Source organism: Aedes aegypti, chromosome 2 (assembly GCF_002204515.2).
Source record: "Aedes aegypti strain LVP_AGWG chromosome 2, AaegL5.0 Primary Assembly, whole genome shotgun sequence".
NCBI lineage: Eukaryota > Metazoa > Arthropoda > Insecta > Diptera > Culicidae > Aedes > Aedes aegypti.
The window spans coordinates 223,985,529-224,008,064 of NC_035108.1; the positions used below are offsets into that span (position 1 = coordinate 223,985,529).

Below are 22,536 nucleotides of genomic sequence, written 5' to 3' on the forward strand. Positions count from 1 at the left end.
ATTTGGCGTCCTCGCTCAACATCCTTACACCACATAATAAATAGATCGTGAGGGGGCGGCCAAGGAGGAAATGCGAAATTTATCAACTTTTATGTATTATGCGTGCCAACAACCGAACGATTCGCATTCATTCATTTTTTCGCAATCACACTCGAGAGAGTGAAAAAATGGCACACAAAAGGAAACGAATCCCCATGCGGCTTCCTTATTCTGCACAGGCTGTTCCAATCATCCATCATTGCGGGCTCTGCCAGATTTTCCCAGCCAGAGCATTGATAATTTGTCAGATTCCTAACATTTTCCAGGTGTTCCGTCGTCGCACACGGGTAAAACGAGAAAATGGAATCATCCCGATCTACAATTCACTGGAGTCCTTCTAGTCAACGAAAGTCTCACCAGTACACAATGGTCAGGTTCAATACAAAGAAGCGGTCAAAATTACCAAAAATATTTTTGCTATTTCTTTAAAGTCTCACCAGTACACAATGGTCAGGTTCAATACAAAGAAGCGGTCAAAATTACCAAAAATATTTTTGCTATTTCTTTAAACATATCTTATTTATTATATTTCAATGATCCTTGGATTGCAATAAAACTAAAAATTCGTTTACCTTTGTTTCTTTTTGTTTTGTTTTGTTAATAAAATAATCCACTTTTCAAACACATTTTGATCAAATACAAACGAAATTTGTGTTTACAATCAAATTCAATTGCATTATTTTTGAAATCATGTACATAAATTTACAATTTAAAAAAGTTACGTAGTATGTGAACAGTCCGTACTGGAACAATAAAAACACCAAATACCATATTAATATTAGATATTTCTTCGATTCAGGCGATAAAACTAGTTTTGGCCATTTTTTTTCGAACATTGTGCAGTAGCCATAGAGACTTTTCTGTTTTGTGAGCCCAAGCGTTTTTTTAAGTTTTTCCTTCGGTGGAATTTCTCACACGTGGCACTTTTTCTCGATGCTCGTTCACATGTACAAACACACACACACACATATTGATGCTCACTGCACGTGGCAGAGCGGAGCAATAATGGCCAAAGGCAGCATAGTAGTGGGCTGGGTACACCGTGTTCGGCAAGGCTATATTGATAGGTTCCATTCCGGTTTTTATTGAATCGGAAGTGATCTCAAGCTGTCGCCTTGCGTTGAGGTTTTATTTCCCGCCGTGGTAAAAAGAGCACTGGTTGCTTCGATTTTGTTTTCGTTTGAAAAAAAGGAAGCACTCAAGAGGTCGACGGTTCGCGATACATCTCGCTGGCGCTGGGGAGGAAGGTAAAAGTTTTTGAATTTTTTATGGGTGCTTAAATCGTTTTTCAATTTTTGTGCCAGTCCTTTCGTTTATTGAATGATATTTTATTATCGCCCGGAGGAAGCGCTTTTAATACACGATGAGATGGAACAACATGGTTGAATGACGTATTGTAAAAGATTCAGAGAATCCACTGGATTTGTATCGATAGAAGACTCTGTTGAAACTATTTTCTTTGTAAAGACATATCACTTTTTATCGAATGTACAAAACGACATTCAAAACAATATCTAGGTTAATAATTTTGTTTTGCTATGTACCTTTTGAATAACTCTAAAAATCATTATAATTCATAAACAACGTGGTCCTAGGAAGTAGCTTACTTTTGAGTTGTGAATTAACTTATTTGCTTTTGGAATACAAATTATTCGCTTATAACAGAAATATCTGAATATCAATCTTTAATGCTTATCATAATAATTGTTCAACGCTTTGTAGAAAGAAAAAAATAAATTCATAGTTGAATGCAAATCATATCATCACATAAATCAATGACATTTTGAATAAATAAGTTGAAGTCATACAGCAGTGCTCAGAGCATTAATAGTAAAAATCGATGTCCATGCACAATGCTCAACTTTGAGATGTTGTTATTTTGTTTCCCAATGTGCAATGTAATAGATATTATATTTAAAAAGAGAACTACCATTATGCTGAATTTGATTTTCTTTATCGAAGCACCTGCTAGAAAGTTATACACCCGGTGAAATTGCTCAAAATAAGAGCAGTTTCAATAAATTTCTGTTGTATTGTATTTTCTTTTCTTGGTAAACGGCTGGGCATCGCGTGTGGTCCTTAGCCTCTTGCCCAGCAACTCCTATCCCTACCTCCACGTGGTACTGGACAGAGTACGAGCAACCAATTTTGGTCGTATGCTGACAGGGAAGGGGAGGGTTTGCTTCTGCAAATCTGGAGCGTCTGTACTCCATGTTAGGAGCGGCTCACAACAGCGTCTGTTCCCTATGTCAGGGATGGCTGATTATCGACCGAGTGCCAGGAAAGGACTCTAAGCTAAACTGCGCACTCCTCTCCGAACATGTGTTGGTGTCAGGCCCTGCAAGCCAACCATAAAAATTCATCAGTACAGGAACGTCAACGAGAGAATATGGACCAGAGCAATCGGCAAAGACCACAGTGACGGAAACGGACTAGCGATTGGAAACTCGGTACGTGGAACTGCAAATCTCTTAACTTCATCGGAAGTACTCGCATACTCTCCGATGTAATAAAGACCAGCGATTTCGGCATCGTAGCGCTACATATGCGAACGTTTAGAGGTCAGGAGGAGGAGTTCAGACCGATGATTGGAAAGTACAGCGCCCACCGGCTGACGAACGAGAACGGCCTACGATTGATAGATTTTGCCGCCACCAAGAATATGGTTATTCAAAGAACCTATTTTCAGAACAGCCTTCCGTATTGGTACAGCTGGAAATCACCCCAGCAGACAGAATTGCAAATCGACCACTTTTCGATCGATGGTCCGCACTTCTCCGACATAAGTGATGTCAGCACCTTCTTCTTCTTGGCATGACCGTCCCCACTGGGATAGAGCCGGCTTCTCAGCTTAGTGTTCTTATGAGCACTTCCACAGTTATTAACTGAGAGCTATTTGCCATTTTCGCATTCGTATATCGTGTGGCAGGTACGATTACACTCTATGCCCAGGGAAGTCAAGGAAATGTCCATTATGAAAAGATCCTGGACCGACCGGGAATCAAACTCAGACACCTTCAGCATGGCTTTGCTCTGTAGCCGCGGACTCTAACCACTCGGCTAAGGAAGGACCGATGTCAGCACCTATCGTGGTGCTGATATTGACTCCGACCACTACCTGGTGATGGTGAAACTGCGCCCAAAACTATCCATCATCAACGATGTCCGGTACCGACGCCCGCCTCGGTACATTCTAGCGCGACTTAAACAACCGGATATCGCCAATGCATACGCGCAGCATCTTGAGCCAGCGTTGCCGGATGAGGGCGAGCTCGATAGGGCCCCTCTTAAGGAATGCTGGAGGACAGTCAAAGCAGCCAATAACGACGCTGCCGAAAGCATTGTTGGATATGTGGAACGATTGGTTCAACGAGGAGTGCCATACTACAATGAACACCTGAATAGCGCAGAGAACACAGTAACAGACGGTCAGGGCAGCGAAGGCGAGAGCTCAAAAACACAAAGGCTGCTGGCAATGATGGTGTCGAAGCCGAACTCATCAAGATGGGCCCAGACAGGTTGGCCGCATGTCTGCATTGGCCGCATCGGCTCATTGTCAGAATCTGTGGAACGGAACAGCTACCAGAGGAGTGGTAGCAAGGCGTTATATACCCTATCTACAAAAAGACAAACTGGAGTGTGAAAATTATCATGCAACTATTCTAAACGCCGCATACAAAGTGCTACCCCAGATTCTATCACCTATAGCGAACGAGTTCGGGCAAAGTTACCATGCCGGTTTCATCGACGGCCGCTTGACAACCGACCAGATCTTTTCCGTGCGGCAAATCCTCCAGAAATGTCGTGAGTACCAGGTCCAATCGCACCATCTGTTCATCGATTTCAAGTCCGCATAGGACAGTATTGGCCGTGTAGAGCTATGGAAGATAGGGGCCTTCCTTAGCCGAGTGGTTAGAGTCCGCGGCTACAAAGCAAAGCCATGCTGAAGGTGTCTGGGTTCGATTCCCGGTCGGTCCAGGATCTTTTCGTAATGGAAATTTCCTTAACTTCCCTGGGCATAGAGTATCATCGTACCCGCCACACGATATACCAATGCGAAAATGGCAACTTTGGCAATGAAAGCTCTCAGTTAATAACTGTGGAAGTGCTCATAAGAACACTAAGCTGAGAAGCCGGCTCTGTCCCAGTGGGGACGTTAATGCCAAGATGAAGAAGCTATGGAAGATCATGGACGAGAACTGCTTTCGCGGAAAGCTCACAAGATTGATTAGAGCAACGATGGACGATGTGCAAAACTGCGTGAAGATCTCGGATGAACTCGTTTCAGTCTGGGTGGGAACTACGACAGAGCAATGGACTTTCGTGCCTGTTGTTCAATATTGCGCTTCAAGGTGTCATGCGGAGAGCCGGACTTCGAGGCACGATTTTCACGAGATCCGGACAATTCGATTGCTTCGCGGACGGCATGGAGAAAATGTCAAAAAATATATGTAAAGTACAAGTTATATCTGACGTTCTGCGAAAATATCATTCAAATCGGTCCATGAATAACGGAGATCTAGCGTAGGTATATATAGCGGAAGTTGATCATTTTGTATAGAAAATCAAAAAAATTGCAAATGTATTGTTCAATTTTATTTTGTTTTATGGCTATAGCGGTCATGCGACTCAAAGCTAAAGGGAGTCTATAGAAGCAAATGGTGGAAACGAATAGGTGCATAGGCGTCGCAAGGGAGCGACAAGATTGATTTTTTTTTTAATTAGGTGGTGAAAATTGAGCAAGGCATTTTAAAGTCAGTAAGCATCGAAGCGTCCTGTATTTTGCCTAGGTTCTCTACTGGAAAAGGGTTGGCTCAAAGCTTTGATCTTTGCTACCAACACAGGCCGAGTCGCATGACCGTTATAGCCATAAAACAAAATAAAATAAAACAATCACGGTCGATACCTTCTCCTATGTATTGTCCAATACTGTAAATTTTTCAACGCCGCCGTTGACTAAATTTGCAAACGGTGTGATGTTGATGTCACCTTTGCCCTCAGAACAAAAATGCCACGAAGTCGCCTCCGATTCAAAATATTTCCACGTTTACTGTCTACAGAGTTCTACTGTACAGCTGTTTCTTTCTCACTAATCTGCAGTGCTTGCAAAGACATCATTTCGTTCTCATGAGACAATGTAACACTTTGTGGTCCTGGTCAAGTTGAACGTCTTTTCCGTCGGCTATATGTCAGTTATTTACTCTTGTGATTATTGGTCACAAAGAGGCGTCAATAGTCAAAAAATTGCCAAAGGTCACGCTGTCGATGCTTGCATATTTGCTCACCGTGAAACATCAGCCTATTTGGTAGGAGCGGCTCGGTCAATTCAAAGGACTTCATACCGAACCATAACCAATCTTTTACTACCAGGGCAGAAGAACATTGCAGCGCAAGAAAACCAACGATAATGGGCACCACCACCCACTACAATAAAAATATACTTTTTTATGAATTATTGTAGACCACAGATTTTCCTCTCTGCCTGCCCAACTGTTCAGTTTATGAGGAAAAAGGCGACAGAGGGATAACTTGTTTGAGCATTCGTAATAAAGTGTGATAAAAATACACAAAAGCGAGAAGAGCTACAATCATAAAAAGGAAGGAAGGAAATAACTACTTCGCAGTGTGTTTTGAGGCCAATTTTCGAGGGCATTATTGTAGAGATGGGAGTGTATTTTGACGTTCTCCTGCACCCCGGAAGCTCTGGAACGGCGTGACTTTTCGCAGTTCCGAGGCACCGTCGTATCCGGATGCGGTTGGTCAAAGCAATAAAAGGGTATTATTCGTCTCGTTTGCAAGGGAAAAAACTCACCCATAGGCCGCTAGCGTAGGATCGTACGGGTAGTATCCGGTCGTGGGCTGCAGGCCGGCGGATGTCCACGCGGTCATATCACTAGTTGGTCCACTTTCTTTTAAAGCATACGGGTTGCTCTGTAAATAAATTGAAAGACAAAAAACGGGTAAGAAAACGGAGTTATTTAATTGAAATTGAAACCGCGAAATGATATATTCCCATCTTGATAGCGCTGGTGAGTGCCATTGTGTTTACGAATTAAGCCAGACAAAACAAAACAATTAACACTTTTATTTTTATTGTTTCCCCTGTGCTAACTACCCTCTAAGATCGGAACGACTCTGTGAAACCTATCCAACCTGAGTGATTTTCTCTGGCAGTGTGCCTGTTCATCGTCTATTGCAACTCAAATGAGGGATAGTAGAGTAAAATGTATTATCTTTCAAAAAATATGAAGACTATGAACTGACTTAGCTTGACGGATCGAATTCATTTGAATTGTATAGCACTAACCCAGATTACTCAAAACAAAATTTTCTAATCGTGTTCCACAGTTATTTGTCACATTTAAAACAAAAACAAATTGCTTAAAAATATGAACATTCTAATTTTTAAATTTAAATACTTCAACATGACAACTCGAAAAAATATTAAAATTTCTCCAGAAAGCCGTGAAGCCACAATAAAAAATATTAAGAGTATTTCATCTACACCACAATTTTTGCGAAAAATTTATCATGTATTGCATTAAAATCATATCCTAAATTAAAAAAAAAAGAAGGAATGGGATGAAATCTCACAATTATATAATTATTATATAAGACAACTAAATCTATATGACATTTTTTTTCGATTAGGCATTCCATGCCGTCGTTCCCTATAAGTGTCGACAGGGTCTTTTTTTTCTCTGGTTCATCCACATTTTCCTTCTCACTGCGCCTCAACAGCCGCAAGTTATTAACTTTTTTATTATTAACAAATACACTTGTGTGTTTGTTTTTCCATTTGACTTCACCTTCTTGTCCCTACTTGTTAGCAGATGCAACTGAGCTGAGACTGGAACTGCGTAAAACTGGTAGTAGTTCATCATCTTATCGCAAAAGCGCCACAGGTATGTTTAATATGTTAGCAGACAGGTCATTGAGACAGAACTTGGTACTTTTCGCACTGCTTCGAGTGATATGCATCTGCAAAGACAATGTCGCCATAGCTGAACAGGTTTGTGTACTGTTTTACTCTGTATTTCTATATATTAGAATTTATCAACATGCTGCTTCATTGAGGATAGAAGACATTGAAATATTAACCCTCTAATACCCAACCCCGCCTTTAGACGGGGTACACTTTGGAATTTTGTGTATTTTTTCGTAGCTCGGAGATCAAAATGATATTATTTTTGACTTGAAGCTTGACTCATAACACGCATATAAAAAAGTTTTTACGACTTTTGAACCTTTTTTGTATTTTTGAAAATTGTTTGAAAAATTTTATTCTTATTAACCTACACATACCTGGGGTTCATTTAACGTGTAATATAAAAAATCGTACCTTTTATATTTTTCTACTATCAACCTATCACAGAAGAAGAGCTTGGTGGTATTAAAACAATTTCAAACCCGTTTTTCCGTTAATTACACGGAAAATAAAAATATTACCAGAAAAATATTAAAAATTTAATATTTTCAAAAGCACCGTAAAAACTTGAATTTTTATTATTGTCAAAAATCAGTAACTAGAAAAGGCTTCAAGAAAAAATGAAAAAGGATAGGGATGCTCGGAAATAAAAATTTTGAAAATCAAAAACCAAAATTCATAGATTTGCAAATAAAAATAAAACATTGTCCAAAACGTGTTTAGAACGATTTTAGATAACGAAAAATAATATTTAGATCGAAAATAAAAATTTTGGTATTAGAGGGTTAACTTACATCAAATACACTTTCACAATTACTCTAATGTGTAGTCCGAAAATTTGTATGTTTTTCACCATAATTTTGACAGTCTGTGGATAGCAGATAGACTACAGAGAAAGTATCAGAGAAGTAATCTCTAATAGCATGACAGAAGACCATCTATTCTGTCAAATTGAAATAGAACCATCGTAAAAAGTCTGTTGATGTCTTTCCAGTTTTGCAATGGTTATTGCATGGTTTAGCTTGTCGAAAGCACTTATCTATGTATTTCAACGACAGTTGGTCGGCGTTAAGTCAGAGTGGACCAAGTGACATTTTTCATATTTTGAGAAAAATGGGGTTAAAGTCTAACGCTCCGTAATTTTTGAACTTTTTTAAATTTCGGTTCAATATTTCTACACATCTTTGTGTTACTTCCAAATAATATAATGTGAAGTGCACTAGTTTACAACATTTCTGAACTTAGTAAGCTGAGCTCCATTTTCAATGTAAAATCGTACGCTGAATCCAAAAAAAATGTCAAAAAAATTCACAGTAGAACCGTTTTTGAGATACGCTCAATATTTGATTTTTTTTGGTTTTTCAAAAAAGTACATTTGCTAAAATTGATGTATCTCCGGATTTAGAGCACCAAATCTAAACTTTTTTTAGCAAAATAAAGCTAATTAAATGTGCTTTCTACCGTCTGAACATCACTTTGTTGTGCAAATTACGGTTTTCTAGATATTTATGGCATAATCAAATTTTTTCGATATTTTTGAGTAAAATTTAACCAAATTTTCAACTTTTAGCTAAGTTTTAAGCACGATGCTGATGTTTTAAATTTCGTTTATCATGTTGAACTCAAGGTATGTAAAAAAACCAAAAGAAAAAAGTACCTAATGACTGAAATCGGTAGAAAATTGAAGATGTTATGGCATTTTTTGTAGAACACTTGAATTTTGAAGTTTTTACGATTTTCAAGCGATCTCAACAACATGAAGAAAATTTAATGCATTTTCATTTAGATTTGCTTAAACTTTCAACAGTTAATAAGTCTTAGTTAAGATTTAATGTTGTGTTATCAATCCATAATTTTAGATCACGACTAATCTGTAAAAAGGCGTGTGTATTAACAGAGCTTCTACTTCACTCAGAACATAAGTTTTATCTCTACTTATTATCTCTACAACAATCAGTTCATTTCATATATTTCAAAGCTTCCTTAAATTAAGCTATAAATTCACATGTAAAAAATATATGTTTAAATATATATGTTAGTCATTTGAATGTAGAAAATTAAATAATTACCTTTCTCCAGACATCCATCTAGCCAAGCATGTTTTGCACGAACTACACACAACGTTTGGAGTCCACGTTTTGTCGAGGTTTTTGGGATCAGTTTTGAAATAAAGCCGATATGCAGTTTGCAATGAACTAGTAAAATTTACTGGTGTCGTAAAAATGTAGTTTCCGCAGACGAAACAAAATTTTTGCGGATCATTTTTGCACTTAAATTCACGCTTTGCCGCACACATTGTTTCACTATGTTCAACAAACAGTACTACCTGTCAACAATGTTTTCCCTGCGACGAAAGTGCTGCCAAAATCATTTTGTCATAACAAAGTTATAACGTTCAAACGCCAAACAGACAAGCAGCATAAACTTATCATTAAACTTGAAACCACATCAAAAATAGTTATAACCACATCAAAACAGTTAAAGGACCAAACATTTCAGGAATCAGTCAGGAATTTATATTTCTTGTATCACATTAATCGCCATGATCATTCAGCCGTTGAGCCAGCAACACTGAAGAAAGCTTGACATCGCAGTAGCCTGAACTTTCGTATGCCATAATTGAACACGGATGGCTTCGGAAATTTTTCTTTTAAGTTGCATACAGTATGTAGCCAAGGCGGATACATCTTTCACGTTCTCAAATGAGCCCATGGCCTTATTGTATACACGTATTCATTGTAGTTTGTTTGCTGGATTTAATATTGAATCATAAAAAGTTCATCATCATCATTATTAGCTTGAAATATATCAAGACTCCATGTTAGTAAAACTGGCCTTTTTTAATATATACGCAAACACATAAATTCTGCTTTTACATACGCCCTTTTCATTAATTAGTCGTGATCAAAAATTAATAATTGATAAAACGGTTAACAAAGCATGGAATCTGTACTAAGAGTCATTCAAAGTGAAAGGATTTAGTGAAATTTATATGGATTTCGTCTTGTTGTTTTAAAAGGTCAAAACTTCAAAATTCAAGTGTTCTACAAAAAATGCCATAACATCTTCAATTTTCAACCGATTTCAGTCATTAGGTACTTTTTTCTTTTGGTTTTTTACATACCTTGAGTTCAACATGATAAACGAATTTTAAAACATCAGCATCGTGCTTAAAACTTAGCTAAAAGTTGAAAATTTGGTTAAATTTTACTCAAAAATATCGAAAAAAATTGATTATGCCATAATATCTAGAAAACCGTAATTTGCACAACAAAGTGATGTTCAGACGGTAGAAAGCACATTTAATTAGCTTTATTTTGCTAAAAAAAGTTTAGATTTGGTGCTCTAAATCCGGAGATACATCAATTTTAGCAAATGTACTTTTTTGATAAACCAAAAAAATCAAATATTGAGCGTATCTCAAAAACGGTTCTACTGTGAATTTTTTTGACATTTTTTTTTTTGGATTCAGCGTACGATTTTACATTGAAAATGAAGCTCAGCTATTAAAGTTCATGACTTTCATTTTTATTTGTAAACTAGTGAATCATGAAAAATCATAATCCAAACCTCTGATAGAACGATTTTTTTTTATGGACTATGTGTAAATACTTGGTCCACTCTGACTGAACTAAAGATCACTATTCAGTGAGTTGGTTCACTCTGACTGAACAATTTCTAGGAAAATAACAATCATTTAATGCTTGCATGGTCAAACTGGGTACATATCTCTAAGATAAAGATCCTTCGACACCAGTAACGTAATTTCTTTAATAATCCATTAGTCAATACCGACATTATTGGCATTACGATAGCTTGAAAATTAAGGATTTGCAGGTTCAGGGCATTGAAGACCAGGAATATTCAAATATGCGTTCAGTCAGAGTGGACCAAGTGAAAATCTTGAGTACCGACCAAAATATACTGTTCCAATGAGCGGGTTCTAGCACATTCCATACATACTACACCATAGAACTACCATAAACTTCTATCGGACTCTGAAATTGACTCATAAAATGCAATAATCAATCAGTTTATTGCTTTTCAACACTTGGTCCGCTCTGTCTGCACAGAAATTGTTGCAATTTATGACCACCCATCGAAATATGGTAAATGGTCGAAAATCAAAATCAAATGCATCGAATTAAGTAATATTTATAAATTTCTATTGATGGATGTGGAATAATCTGACAAATCTCTTGAAATGTTTTTCATTTCCTCGCATTCCTCAGCGCGTTGATCATTTTCGCTATCATGGTAATAAGCACTTGGTCCACTCTGACTGCACACTTTTATCGATTTTTATTGATCATCCAAGCAAATTTGTTACATATCTCTCGCAGTTTACAACATTCATCAAATCTGGTCAAAGTGAAACGGAGGTAAGGTAATTGCGCATCTAATGAGAGAATAATTTAATTTTCCCAAGTTTTGTACTTGGTCCCCTCTGACTTAACGCCGACCAGTTATAGTCATGTCTTTTGAAACCTTTCTTCCAAACATCCACATAATAATTAAATTTGAGATAGCGAACTTAGAAAGCACAGTAAATGTAGTACAGCAATACTACTGGAAAACTGGAAGTAAAGGTCCATGATTGAAAAAAAAACATGGAGGGTGCTTAGCATATGATTATGCAAAGAGAACATATTAACGACAAAATTGACTAGGCAAACGTTTAGTGATTCGGTGGAAAATACTGAAAAATTTGGTACAGAAAAGGTGAAAAAACTCCGGAGTTACTGATCTAGCTGGGTCGATGTATACCATTGATGAGGGCGCTGCTCGGGCATAAAAGTTCAAAACTGATTTCTGATTAGCCTTTAGCATTTGTTGGTTTTCACGTTGATAATACGAGTAGAAGCTTCTTGTTTAAACTGAGAAAATGCCATTAACATTAACGATACGTTATTTTCGAATGTCTAAATATTGCATGTGTTTTCACACTAAATTTTCGTTTTTACATATTCCTGCAAGGGGCCCAGATAGTAGCGGTAAATGCGCAGCTATTCAGCAAGACCAATCTAAGGGTCGTTGATTCGAATCCCACCGGACGAGGATCTTCGTACCGTGCAAATATGGTCAACTAGCAAAGACATAGCTGAGAACGCTAAGCAATGAAGCAGGCTCAGTATCAGTTGGGTCGTAATGCCAGAAAGAAGAAAAAGAAAATATTCCTGCATAAGACGCAGTAGATCCATAAAAACTGTACTGCTACTAAATGGCTAGCTTTTCACATGGCAGACTGTGCTACTCATACGGGTCGGACAATAGAAACTATAAGTTTAAAAGTCCTTGAACCCGTTGGCCATTATTGACGCAACACAATTAATGAACGATAGTGGCGGAATTCAAGTGTCCAACCGCTACCCTGTGCGCCCCCTTTCCGAGCAGCACCGTTTCTCTACGCCTCAGTTCACTTTGTAGCCATTAACACCTGCGCGCTCTCGCGCTCCCATGAGCAAACAAAGTTGGTAAAAATAGTTCAACGCCAAGCTAGTAGCATGCCGTAAATGCACTTTAAATATTTCTCCTTCTGTATGAATTTTTAAGTTTTCTTGTCGTTTTCGTTTCCAGTTCGTATGCTAGAATTAATAACTTAATTTTTATCGATAAAATACCTTCCGAAGTCGCCTCACCATGGCTTACTATTTTGTTTTCTGTTTATTGAATTTCATAAACGATAAATTTATTAATGTGGAAATGCCTTTGCCTGGCGCAATAAACCGGTGCAATTCTTGTTTTGCCATGTAGCTCGTTGCTTTTTTCACTCGACACTCACGCCTATTTGATAAGGCCAGTTGTGCTCACAGTTAGCAACGATAACTACATTGATGGTAAGAAAATTTATTTTTTAACTCTTTTAAGGTTCGTCGCTTGAAGATGCACATTAGTCTCTCGGAAGAAAAAAAAAACTATTTTGACCACCGTTCACATTGCAGATATTCAATGTGTGGACACCACTTTTCCGTATCATGCATACATTAATATACATAGCGTCACATATGGAACTGGGGTACATTCTTATAGATCCTCAGAGTGATGAGAATAAAAACGAGACAATACGTGTTAACATCAAGGCGAAACCAAGCAAAAGCTGCGATGACTTAAGTGACCACGATAGCTTCGGCTTTCCGGTTTTCCAAAGCGGTCACGATGGAAGCGCAGATGTGCGTCGGTTCTCATCGGCTGCTGAAGAATGGTAATTTATATCTCTCACGTTTCGCTACTCTCCAGAGATAAATGGATTGCCTTTTGCTACCGAACGGTCAAACGCGAAGGCGAAGACGCAACAAATGGCATTGCTAATAATCATAATAATGTGTGATAAATAATAAAAAGGAAATAAATAAAAGTTGCGAGTTTTAATATATAAGCCATTTTATGAGACGTTTCGAATCATATGGTTTCCTTTTGTTTACCAGCTTTGAAAGTTTCTGGCGGGCCGATTTATTTACGTTTCTTCTAGCGCTACATTTGGAAGGAGCATATTCATCAATGGCGCTGGTGGCAATGAAACAAAGTTTTTGATTTTCGCATGTAAGATTTAAATCAGTAGGCAGGGAAGATATTTTTCATCTACGTTACCTGTAATTCATGTAAACCTGGTAGAAACATGCGCTGAAAGAGACGGGGACGTCATCGCCAACAAAAATGTGACCAGCGCCATTCACATATCATGCTAGTTTTTTGAACAACAACAATGAGCGGCCCGCCAGAAAACGTCATTCGAACGTCTCGTAAAATGGCTTATTCTCCACCAGCTGCTTTGCTCTCACTTGCTCTGGCTCAGTGGTGCTGAAAGATAACTTTCTTGTTATGGGCAACTGACGAGTTCTGGTCTCTCTGTGACGCCATTCTTTTAAGTGCCCTTTTTTATTACAAATCGGTTTTATAGCCTGTTACAGGATACCTCTATCACCTCGTTACCTGGTGAGCTTTAATTGAAACATAAAAACGCTAACTGAGCCATGACCGACGACGTAAACGCCACCCATTCGCACACAGTAGGACTAATTGAATGCTGATTAGAAATTTGTAAATTGAAATTTTTACACTGCTTCAGCGGCCACAGCAACGTTGTCACAGGGTGTGATATTGAAATTAAAATAACCACTGTGTCACTTTAACATCATTAGCATTGAAATGGCTAATGAGATAAGCGAACCAGCGAACGTTGTCAAGCTACGGATTCCAGGTAGCCGGCTATTTTGTGCGTGCTCCCGAACAATGGTTCCACGTTTCGCTACGACGATTACTCCCGCTTGAGAGCATAGTGATGACTGCTTGAGCTTCACCATTTTCATAGCCTTCCTCTACTATAACTACTACAATCGAGGAACAAAATACTTGGCTACAAGAATGCGCGTGCAACACGCTCAACTGGGGACGCCCGTGTATCTGTATCGAAAAACGATACTGCAAAGAAATTTCCACAAAATTTAAATTTACAAAAAGAACAAGTGTTCTTTTACCCCTTTCACCTGCTGCAACCGGAGGCACCAAAGCGCACCCGACCAACGACTGGCCTTTCTGGTTTTGGGTTGTAATTTTATGCGTGAAGCATATTTTGTTAAAATAAAATGTTATAATTAAGTGTTGTAGTTTTATCTTTATGTGCACATTAAAATATATTTGTAGTTGAGCTTGCGTTCGCTTCTTCTCTAACGGTTGGACTTCTGAGTTATTTCTTCCATCATAATAGTCTGCTCATTCTGATTGTTTTGAGCTTGTGTTGAATTGAGTTTTATAAATTCAGTTTTCATTAATTGATTCATTCGTTTGGCGGTTCCATCGCATAGATGTTGACAGTTAATGCAAATATGGGAACTATATTCTTCATACAGCTAATATAATACTTTTTAATACACATATTTACACAAAGCATTATCTATTATCGGGTTGTTGTTAAAATTTGGGCATGATTAACCAGTGTCGGGAGTGCCATAAATAACAGAAGAAGTATATTTTGTAAGCTTAAAAATATGTGTTTAAAGACGCCAGAAACAAATAGAGACAAAACATTTTCTTGATAAATTGCATGCACCCAAAACAAGATCTGTTGCGAAATCGGTATTTTTTTGCACAGTTAATTAACCAGTCGTCGCGCAGTTTGCCACCGTCAGAACCACCCCGCTGCTGTTGTGAACGATAAGTGAGGTTTTTTCAACATTGTTGTACAAAGTTGTAGGCAATTCCCGCTTAAGGAATCTTGCTGTTATAAGGTTTTGACGTTTTGAAGTTTACATGTACACGACAAAACACATGTGAAATGTAAAAATTGAACGAAGTTTAGACTGCGAAATGATGATCCCATGTACTTTGGGGTAATCGAGTTCAGTTCGCCTTCAAGCGACGGGGTCTCTCAAGGGGCTCCACAGCTTGTAGGTTGAAGCGCCCATCTAACGATAGGGAAGCGTGGGTTCGGTCCCCACCAGAGCACGTGGTTTCTTTTCGCAGTTTCAATTTCAATTTGTACATTTGACACGTGTTTCGTCGTGCACATGTAAACTTCAAAACGTCAAAACCTTATAACAGCGGTATTTTTCTATTTTGTTTGTTAGTCTGGTGACTTTTCTTCGTATATTAAAATGAAAAAAGGCAATTTAGACAGACAATTTACACCGTCCCCAGCCAAAGGATGCACAGATTGAACGATAACTAACTTTAGACAACGAAGAACACGAAACACCCAGTATGGGCAACTGATGAATTTCTCGTTTAACGAAAAGTTTCAACCGACTAGAGTGAGAATGGAACTCTCACTTCGTGGCACAATTTACCTAAACGACTGACGCCGCTAATCGCATGGCCGCGAAACCCACTTTCTGCTCTTGGGATTTTTTTTTATTATGTGTTTAGGTAACATATAAAATTTTATTGTTTTGAACTTAACGCATATATTACAAAAAAAAATCAAAAGGGAGCCGGATCCAATTCTTGGCATTTTTGATTCACTTCGGCAGTGACGTTTTTTAAAAGCTACTGAGCTCATATTTGGCCACAATATGCGTCGTATTGAAGTGCTCCTCTATGCAAAGTTTCATACAATTCTACTGAGAAAAACCCCCCATGCCAAAGTGAATCATGGAAGTGCCTAAGTAGCTCTGCACCCTACTATTTTTCAGAAACAGCTACGTTGACCTTGATTCAAAAGGTAGTTATTTTAGTTATTTTCCGGTCATTTTCAATTTAAAGTAAGGTATGCTGTTCCGCTTAAGAGAAGTAAAAAATTGTGCAGAATAAATGGTCAAGAAATACTCTACAGTGAGCTCCATTTGAAATAACATTTCTGTCCAACTGCGATCGAAGAAAAATGCTTTTCTTGGCCTATGATTAAACCCAACGTTTCAATTCTAACAAAAAAATATGTTTTGTTGATTTTGATTGAAACTTAAAAAAGTAATGTTTCGCATTTTTTTTTCTATCTTTATTAACGATATTTTTAGTCCTGGGCTAGTATATCTTGGAGTCGCAATTTATTGTGGTTTCAACTTATTGTTCAAAAACAATGTTATTAAGTAACAAAACTATTATGAGGTACTCTAATTATTATAAATTACTTTGAGAATCATCTGAGGTACTAATCTACAGATTACCCAGACTACCAGAAGTCACCACATAAACGTTCACGTAATAACCCGTTTATTCATACAAATTACATCAAACCCGCCAAACACGGTTCATGGAATGGTCAGATTGATGAGTTTTCATCGCATAAAACGCTATTTTCTGAGACACTCGTACAAAGTAAGTCGAATCAATCCATGGCTGCTGTGGGTGGGTGTCCTAAAAATGTTACACCTCATACAAAAGTTGTAGAATATTCATACAAAACGCGTTACGATGGGGTGGGTGGGTGTCAAAAATAGTCAAATTTGTGAATGATTGATTCGGTAGAAAATTTATACACTCGCATTGTATGCTATTTTTCATCACATAATATATGCACGTACAGTTGTGTTTTTAATAATAGTAGTGAAAGCCGATTTTCGTACAAAATGCTCAACTTTGGAAGTGAACTATATATACTCAATCTCATTATAATAAAAATTTGAAAATTTTCACTCTGCCGGTTAAAAAGTTAAGCACCAGGTGAAATCGCTCAAAATAAAAGTAATTTTTCTTCTGTTAATTTTTGTTCAGCAACAATTTTGTAAAATATTGGCTTGTTTAGGTAGAAACTGTTGAAACAATGAGTGAAGAAAAATTCAAAAACTCAAAATACAGCAGATGTTTAAATTATTAAAACTAAATTAACTAATTTTTTGAAGTTTGAAATAAAACTTCTAAGATTGCACAAAAGCTTCAAAGTCACTAATCCTCCAGTTTAGTGTCTTTGAAAACGTGAGTAGTGGCACAAATCGATTATTGTGACGATCATCTTTGGATGCTGAGATGTTGAACCCCAAATTTGACCTCCAAAACAAACTAAGGCGTGCTTGAAAAACCGACCAAATATATCGGTAGAACAGTTCCAATTACATATATTGTTTTGCTATTTCTCATCGCAATAGGCTGTTTTTCATCACGCCAATCTGTCATGAGACGGCCTACTTTCCTGCACTGAAGTATGCAGTGCGGGAATAGTCATTACCTAACTGAAACCAGTGCTGTAATGATTCATTACGCAACGCTTTCTCATTACGCAACTGTTTTGAGTTCCGTAATGAATCATAACACAACAATTTCTCAGAAATTGTAAAATAATGGTGAACGCATTCCGATATAATTTCTGCCTCAAGTGGTCTCCTACGAAATTGCAAAAAATGTTGTACGTAACTCGTTGCAGAACTCGATTTTTACAGCACTCGTCGTAAATGTTTGACCACAACTTAATAGGTTAATAGTTTTTTTTTCAGCCTTTTGACAGCTAGCCAGTAACCGTGCTAAACAGACCGGTGCCCATGTGATAATCGTTGAGTCTAATCGGGGGGAAATGTCGAGCGCAATGGTGCTTTGTGGATGTCAGAATTATCACAGAAATCTGAACATTGGCGAAACTATAGTTCACAATTATAATTATAGTTCACAAATAATGTGTATAGTTGAATTTGCTATCGTTAAATGTATATTGTTAGGTAGATTTCGCCATGCAGTCAATTCTCTGTAACTCTATTTTGAAGAGATTATCGAGTAAGGACGATATCGAATCAAACGACACACAGCAAAAAAAAAAGAATATGTACCACGTCGTTTTCGCTGCATATCATTCGCGTCGTGAATATTGTGTGAATTACATTCAAATCATTATAATAATATGTTTGAAATGATGTAAGGCAGGGCTGCCCAACGTACGGCCCGCGGGCCGCATCCGGCCCGCGACCTCATTTTGTGCGGCCCGCGGAGGGTTCGAAGATTCTTCTCATATTTGGCCCGTTGACTATTCTACCAACCTGAATATCAAGACTATTTCATTTTCAGCCAATATTTTAGCTTGGTAATTATTTGATAAGTTTTTTTAATCTTCTTAAATGCTTAATTTTTGTGAATGATTCAAATTTTAAATCTCAAATCCTATGTGTTTCAACAATATTTCTACCATGACTTTCTACGGCATTAAACAAAATGCATGCTGAAAAAATGTATGGACAAAAGGCTATACTTTCATACATAATTTCACTGAATCATAGCCTAATATTCTCACAGAATATTGGAAATAATATTTACCAACACCTGGGCGTTATTCACGCAGAATCCTGGACAGGATTATAAAAATTAAGAAGAATTCTGGGCACGACTTTCACGAATAACAAATGGCCAATTGGATAACAATTGGAAAGATTCTCACTGAATTTTAACCAAGATTTCATAGACTTCAGGTGGAATCTTCAACGAATACATAATTTTCTAAAATCTTGGGTAATACTACAATCTAACGCCATGTTAAACTTGGCAGGACCTTAAGTGAATTTATAATACAGTTTTAAGCAGGTTTCTTCTGAAATACTTTTTAACACTTTCAACGATTTCAAGGCATTCGAAATAATTATTGAGTGAGATTCTAAGGGAATTCTAGACACGGTTTTTGTAAAATTATGGACACTCTGATCAATATTTTCGTAAAAGCTTGAATAGGATTTTAGCACATTTCGGGTCATGCTAATAATACAAAGCTGAATAATCCAAAAATCACAATATCCAGCAGAAAGCTTATTGGCAATTATCTGTTTATTGATTTCTTCAAATGAAGTTTACTTCATTCGCTGTCAGATTTCATGAACTTAATTTATTGACTTTTGTCAGATTTCATGCGAATATTAGTACGTTTAAAAATGTGGCCCGCGACACAAAATTGTTTCTGCGGTTTGGCCCGCAGTTCAAAAAGGTTGGGCAGGCCTGATGTAAGGTGATTTACGTCGTTTCATCTGTTGTATTACAATTATTCTAACGTTACTTTTTTCGTAAACATTTTTTATTTAATAAATCATTCTCTAAAAATTAAAAAAAAAAACTTGATTTCGTTTGCACCACCTCTATAACTAATGATCAAGTAAAGTGTCATATTGTGATGCTATACTATGTGGCCTTAAAACTTAATCCAATCAACAAAATTATACAGATTTGTTCCAGGAAAATTTTCCCTGTTTATCTCTGCGCTCTGCTTTCCTGCAACCTCCAGACTACGAAAAAAAAAACTGCGAATTATGTGGAAAGAACTTTATACATAAATCAGATAATAAAACAAAACTGTATGCCGCTTGGTAAATCCTTTTAATATTACCATTATAATCCTACTCTACATTCATTGAGTTGCATATTTTATGCTGCAGCTCCAAGTGTTGAACGGTTGAGCCGATATTCTCCTCCTCAGCCTTCCACAGCAATCCGCAATCTCTTCCAAACGGATGAACGCAACGGTGGACCAAGGTCTGGCTATGAACGGCAGAGCTAACGCGTGTAAAGTGCTAGAGCAACACCCAACGGAAAAGTGAAAAATAGTGGATTTTATCCGAAGCCTCGAAATGCTCTGAGTGGTTAGGGGAGGGAATGTGAAATTAAAAAGCAATGGCTGGAGAGAATTGCTTTACAAGTAAAAAACACACTGCCAAGTTGAACTTAAGCTTGCCGACCGTTTTGAAATCAGCAGGGAAAAGTGCATAAACTAAATTATTATAACAATAACCGAATTTATGTCGTTATAATGCTAATGTTAAAGCACGCTGTAGAAGAAAATTATATCTGATCGTCTTTCATTCATTTGAGAGTGTTGAAAATAAAACGTGTAAAAATAATGTTAACCCTAGAAATTCAATAGGGTGTGATACCTTCATTTTCTAATTTAAAATTCTATATTCAGGAGCCAAATTTAAAAACTAATCTTCTTCAACTTTAATCATTATTTTACCTCACATAATTACCCTCAAAAAGTGTTGACCGTTGCTGCTACTGTAAAGTTATTTTGTGTCAGAAATAAAGCTGTCCCGTGTTTGGCGACGATGTGCCCCGAGTGCAAAACACCAGTAGCACAAGCAAAAGGTTCATAATGAATACTTTGGGCTAATTAAATTCACCCTTTTTCGCATTTTCTGCGTGGCGCAAATTCCTTTGTACTGCACCTCCACGAAAGCAACGCGCGTAACCAAGCAGGAGCGCACAAATATGCCTACTTCGATGGGGATCGATGCTTAGCCGGTCACATTTGCGACTCGACCGTTAACAGCCGATAGTGCAGAAAGTATTGCAGGTGACTAAGATGATAGCATTTCACATGCTGAGACGTTGAATACAGACGAAATTGGCAGTAGTGAGCATGTAATACGTCTATAAAAAATAATGGAAAAACTTCATTGGTACCGTTTGATAGATAGAGTGTGTTCAACCGCTGACACGATATTTGGTCATACGTTGGCTTTAAACATTTTTTGTAAAAAGAATTCTGATTGTTTTTAACGGCGCAAAGCTCTGCAAATGTATTTTCGAAACTCCTTTACTGCCAGTTTACGTTGGTGCCCTAATGCAGCGTGCGCATACTCACGTCATCGAAACAATTCTGACGTGAATTGAAATTATGTCCATTATGATTCACTCAACAGAGATGTTTTTTTGTTGTTTCCTGAATTGTTTAGCCATCTTTATGGCATCTTAGTTCTTCTTTGTTCAACCATGGAAAAAGTAACAATCAATAAACGGAAACATCGATTTATGTTTAAGTCGAAATCATAAGGACTGTACTCGAAAGGATTGTACTGTTTGGATGTCCCGGAAGAAAAAGGTGGACAAATTTACCAAAAAGTACTAGTTGTGGCAGGCGATCCGTTGGTTGAGCAACTTCAGCAAGCCGTACTTAAAGACAAATATATAAGGAAGAATGCCTCCAGAAGTGAGTATTCCCATCTCTTCGGTCCAACGGAGATGATACTCTGTTTTGACCGAATCTGGCATCGTGCCATTACCCGAAACCGGTGATAGAGTGGTACGGAGCCAACGACGTTGTTATTGTGCCAAATCCGCTAAACTCACCAGAACTTCGCCCAATAGATAGAAAAATTATGGGTGATTGTGAAGGACTTCATGAACGACATAGATTTGAGGAACGAGTGTGTAAAAAAATATATCGAGTACAGGCCTATATTTCGTCAAGAAGATATCCTCGGGTTTTGAAAATCAACACAGTCATATCTTAAAGTTTGATCTTGATATTTATTGTCATTTAATTTTATTGCGCAATTTGCGAAGACGCATCTCCATTCATTGTTTCTGGACAAGTGGCGATGCCTTAAGGAGAAGAACAATTTGCACTAATTGTTGCGATCTAATCTCGGCAGTCCAGTGCCCTCGTTCAGATTTCCGCGTGTCTTCACAACTTATCCCGGCGACACCCGCGCACCTGCTGGCAAAGTCTGCATGAGGGCCCGTCTGATTTGCTGCATGGCTTCAGACTCAACAAACCGCGTTCCAGTGGTCACCCGTGAGGCAATGCAACTTCGAGACAGCCAAGTGAGAAAAATAAGAAGTTAAAAACACATTCTCTTAATTATCCTTGGACCACCAAATCGTGGTGCTCAAGCGGTAAAGAGGGAAAACTTCGAGGATTGCAGATTGAGAAAGGTCGTCTGAGGTTCTTTTTGATTCTTCTCTGTTCGATGTACTGTGGATTGCTCGATTCCCTAAGCAAGTCAACTGCGAAGTGAAAAAATCGAAACAAAATTTATTTGCTGAGAATAAAATTAATTGACAGTTTCATGTTATCTAATTTCGAGTTTACTTGCTGCCCGTGTCCGCAACAGCGACTTAGACCCCAAAGGTATGGGCCTCATTTACATTCAACTGTTTCTTCCTGCAGGCTTTTCTATGCTTCACTCTGCCATTCGCTCTGTGTCATCACCTTTGCCGTGGCTGATTTTGGTCATAACACAAAAGTATTTCCGGATATTTATAGAATCCGAAACAGTTGGAGATACTCCAGACAGTTCGGTCGGACCAGCACCAAAGTGTCGAAACGATCTCTTTGAAGCAATCGTATAACACCGCACGAGACACCCAGACAGGCCAGGCCAGCGATGTGCAAACGGGAAAAGTCAACGGAAAAGAAATCATTAAAGAATTTTATAGAATGTCAACAAAAC

General features: G+C 37.9%; 1 protein-coding gene across 2 annotated transcripts in view; it reads right to left on the bottom strand.

The window, feature by feature from the left end:
• The window catches only part of LOC5569243 (homeobox protein araucan), a 161,123-nt gene that overhangs the window by 69,403 nt on the left and 69,184 nt on the right, over positions 1–22,536 (bottom strand). For both annotated transcript variants that reach the window (XR_002500338.1, XM_021844136.1), the window contains exon 3: positions 5,852–5,970. Coding sequence is in view for 1 of the 2 variants with exons in the window: in XM_021844136.1 (XP_021699828.1) it covers positions 5,852–5,970 (119 nt within the window). In the remaining variant the exon portion in view is untranslated. The remainder of the gene's footprint in view (positions 1–5,851; positions 5,971–22,536) is intronic.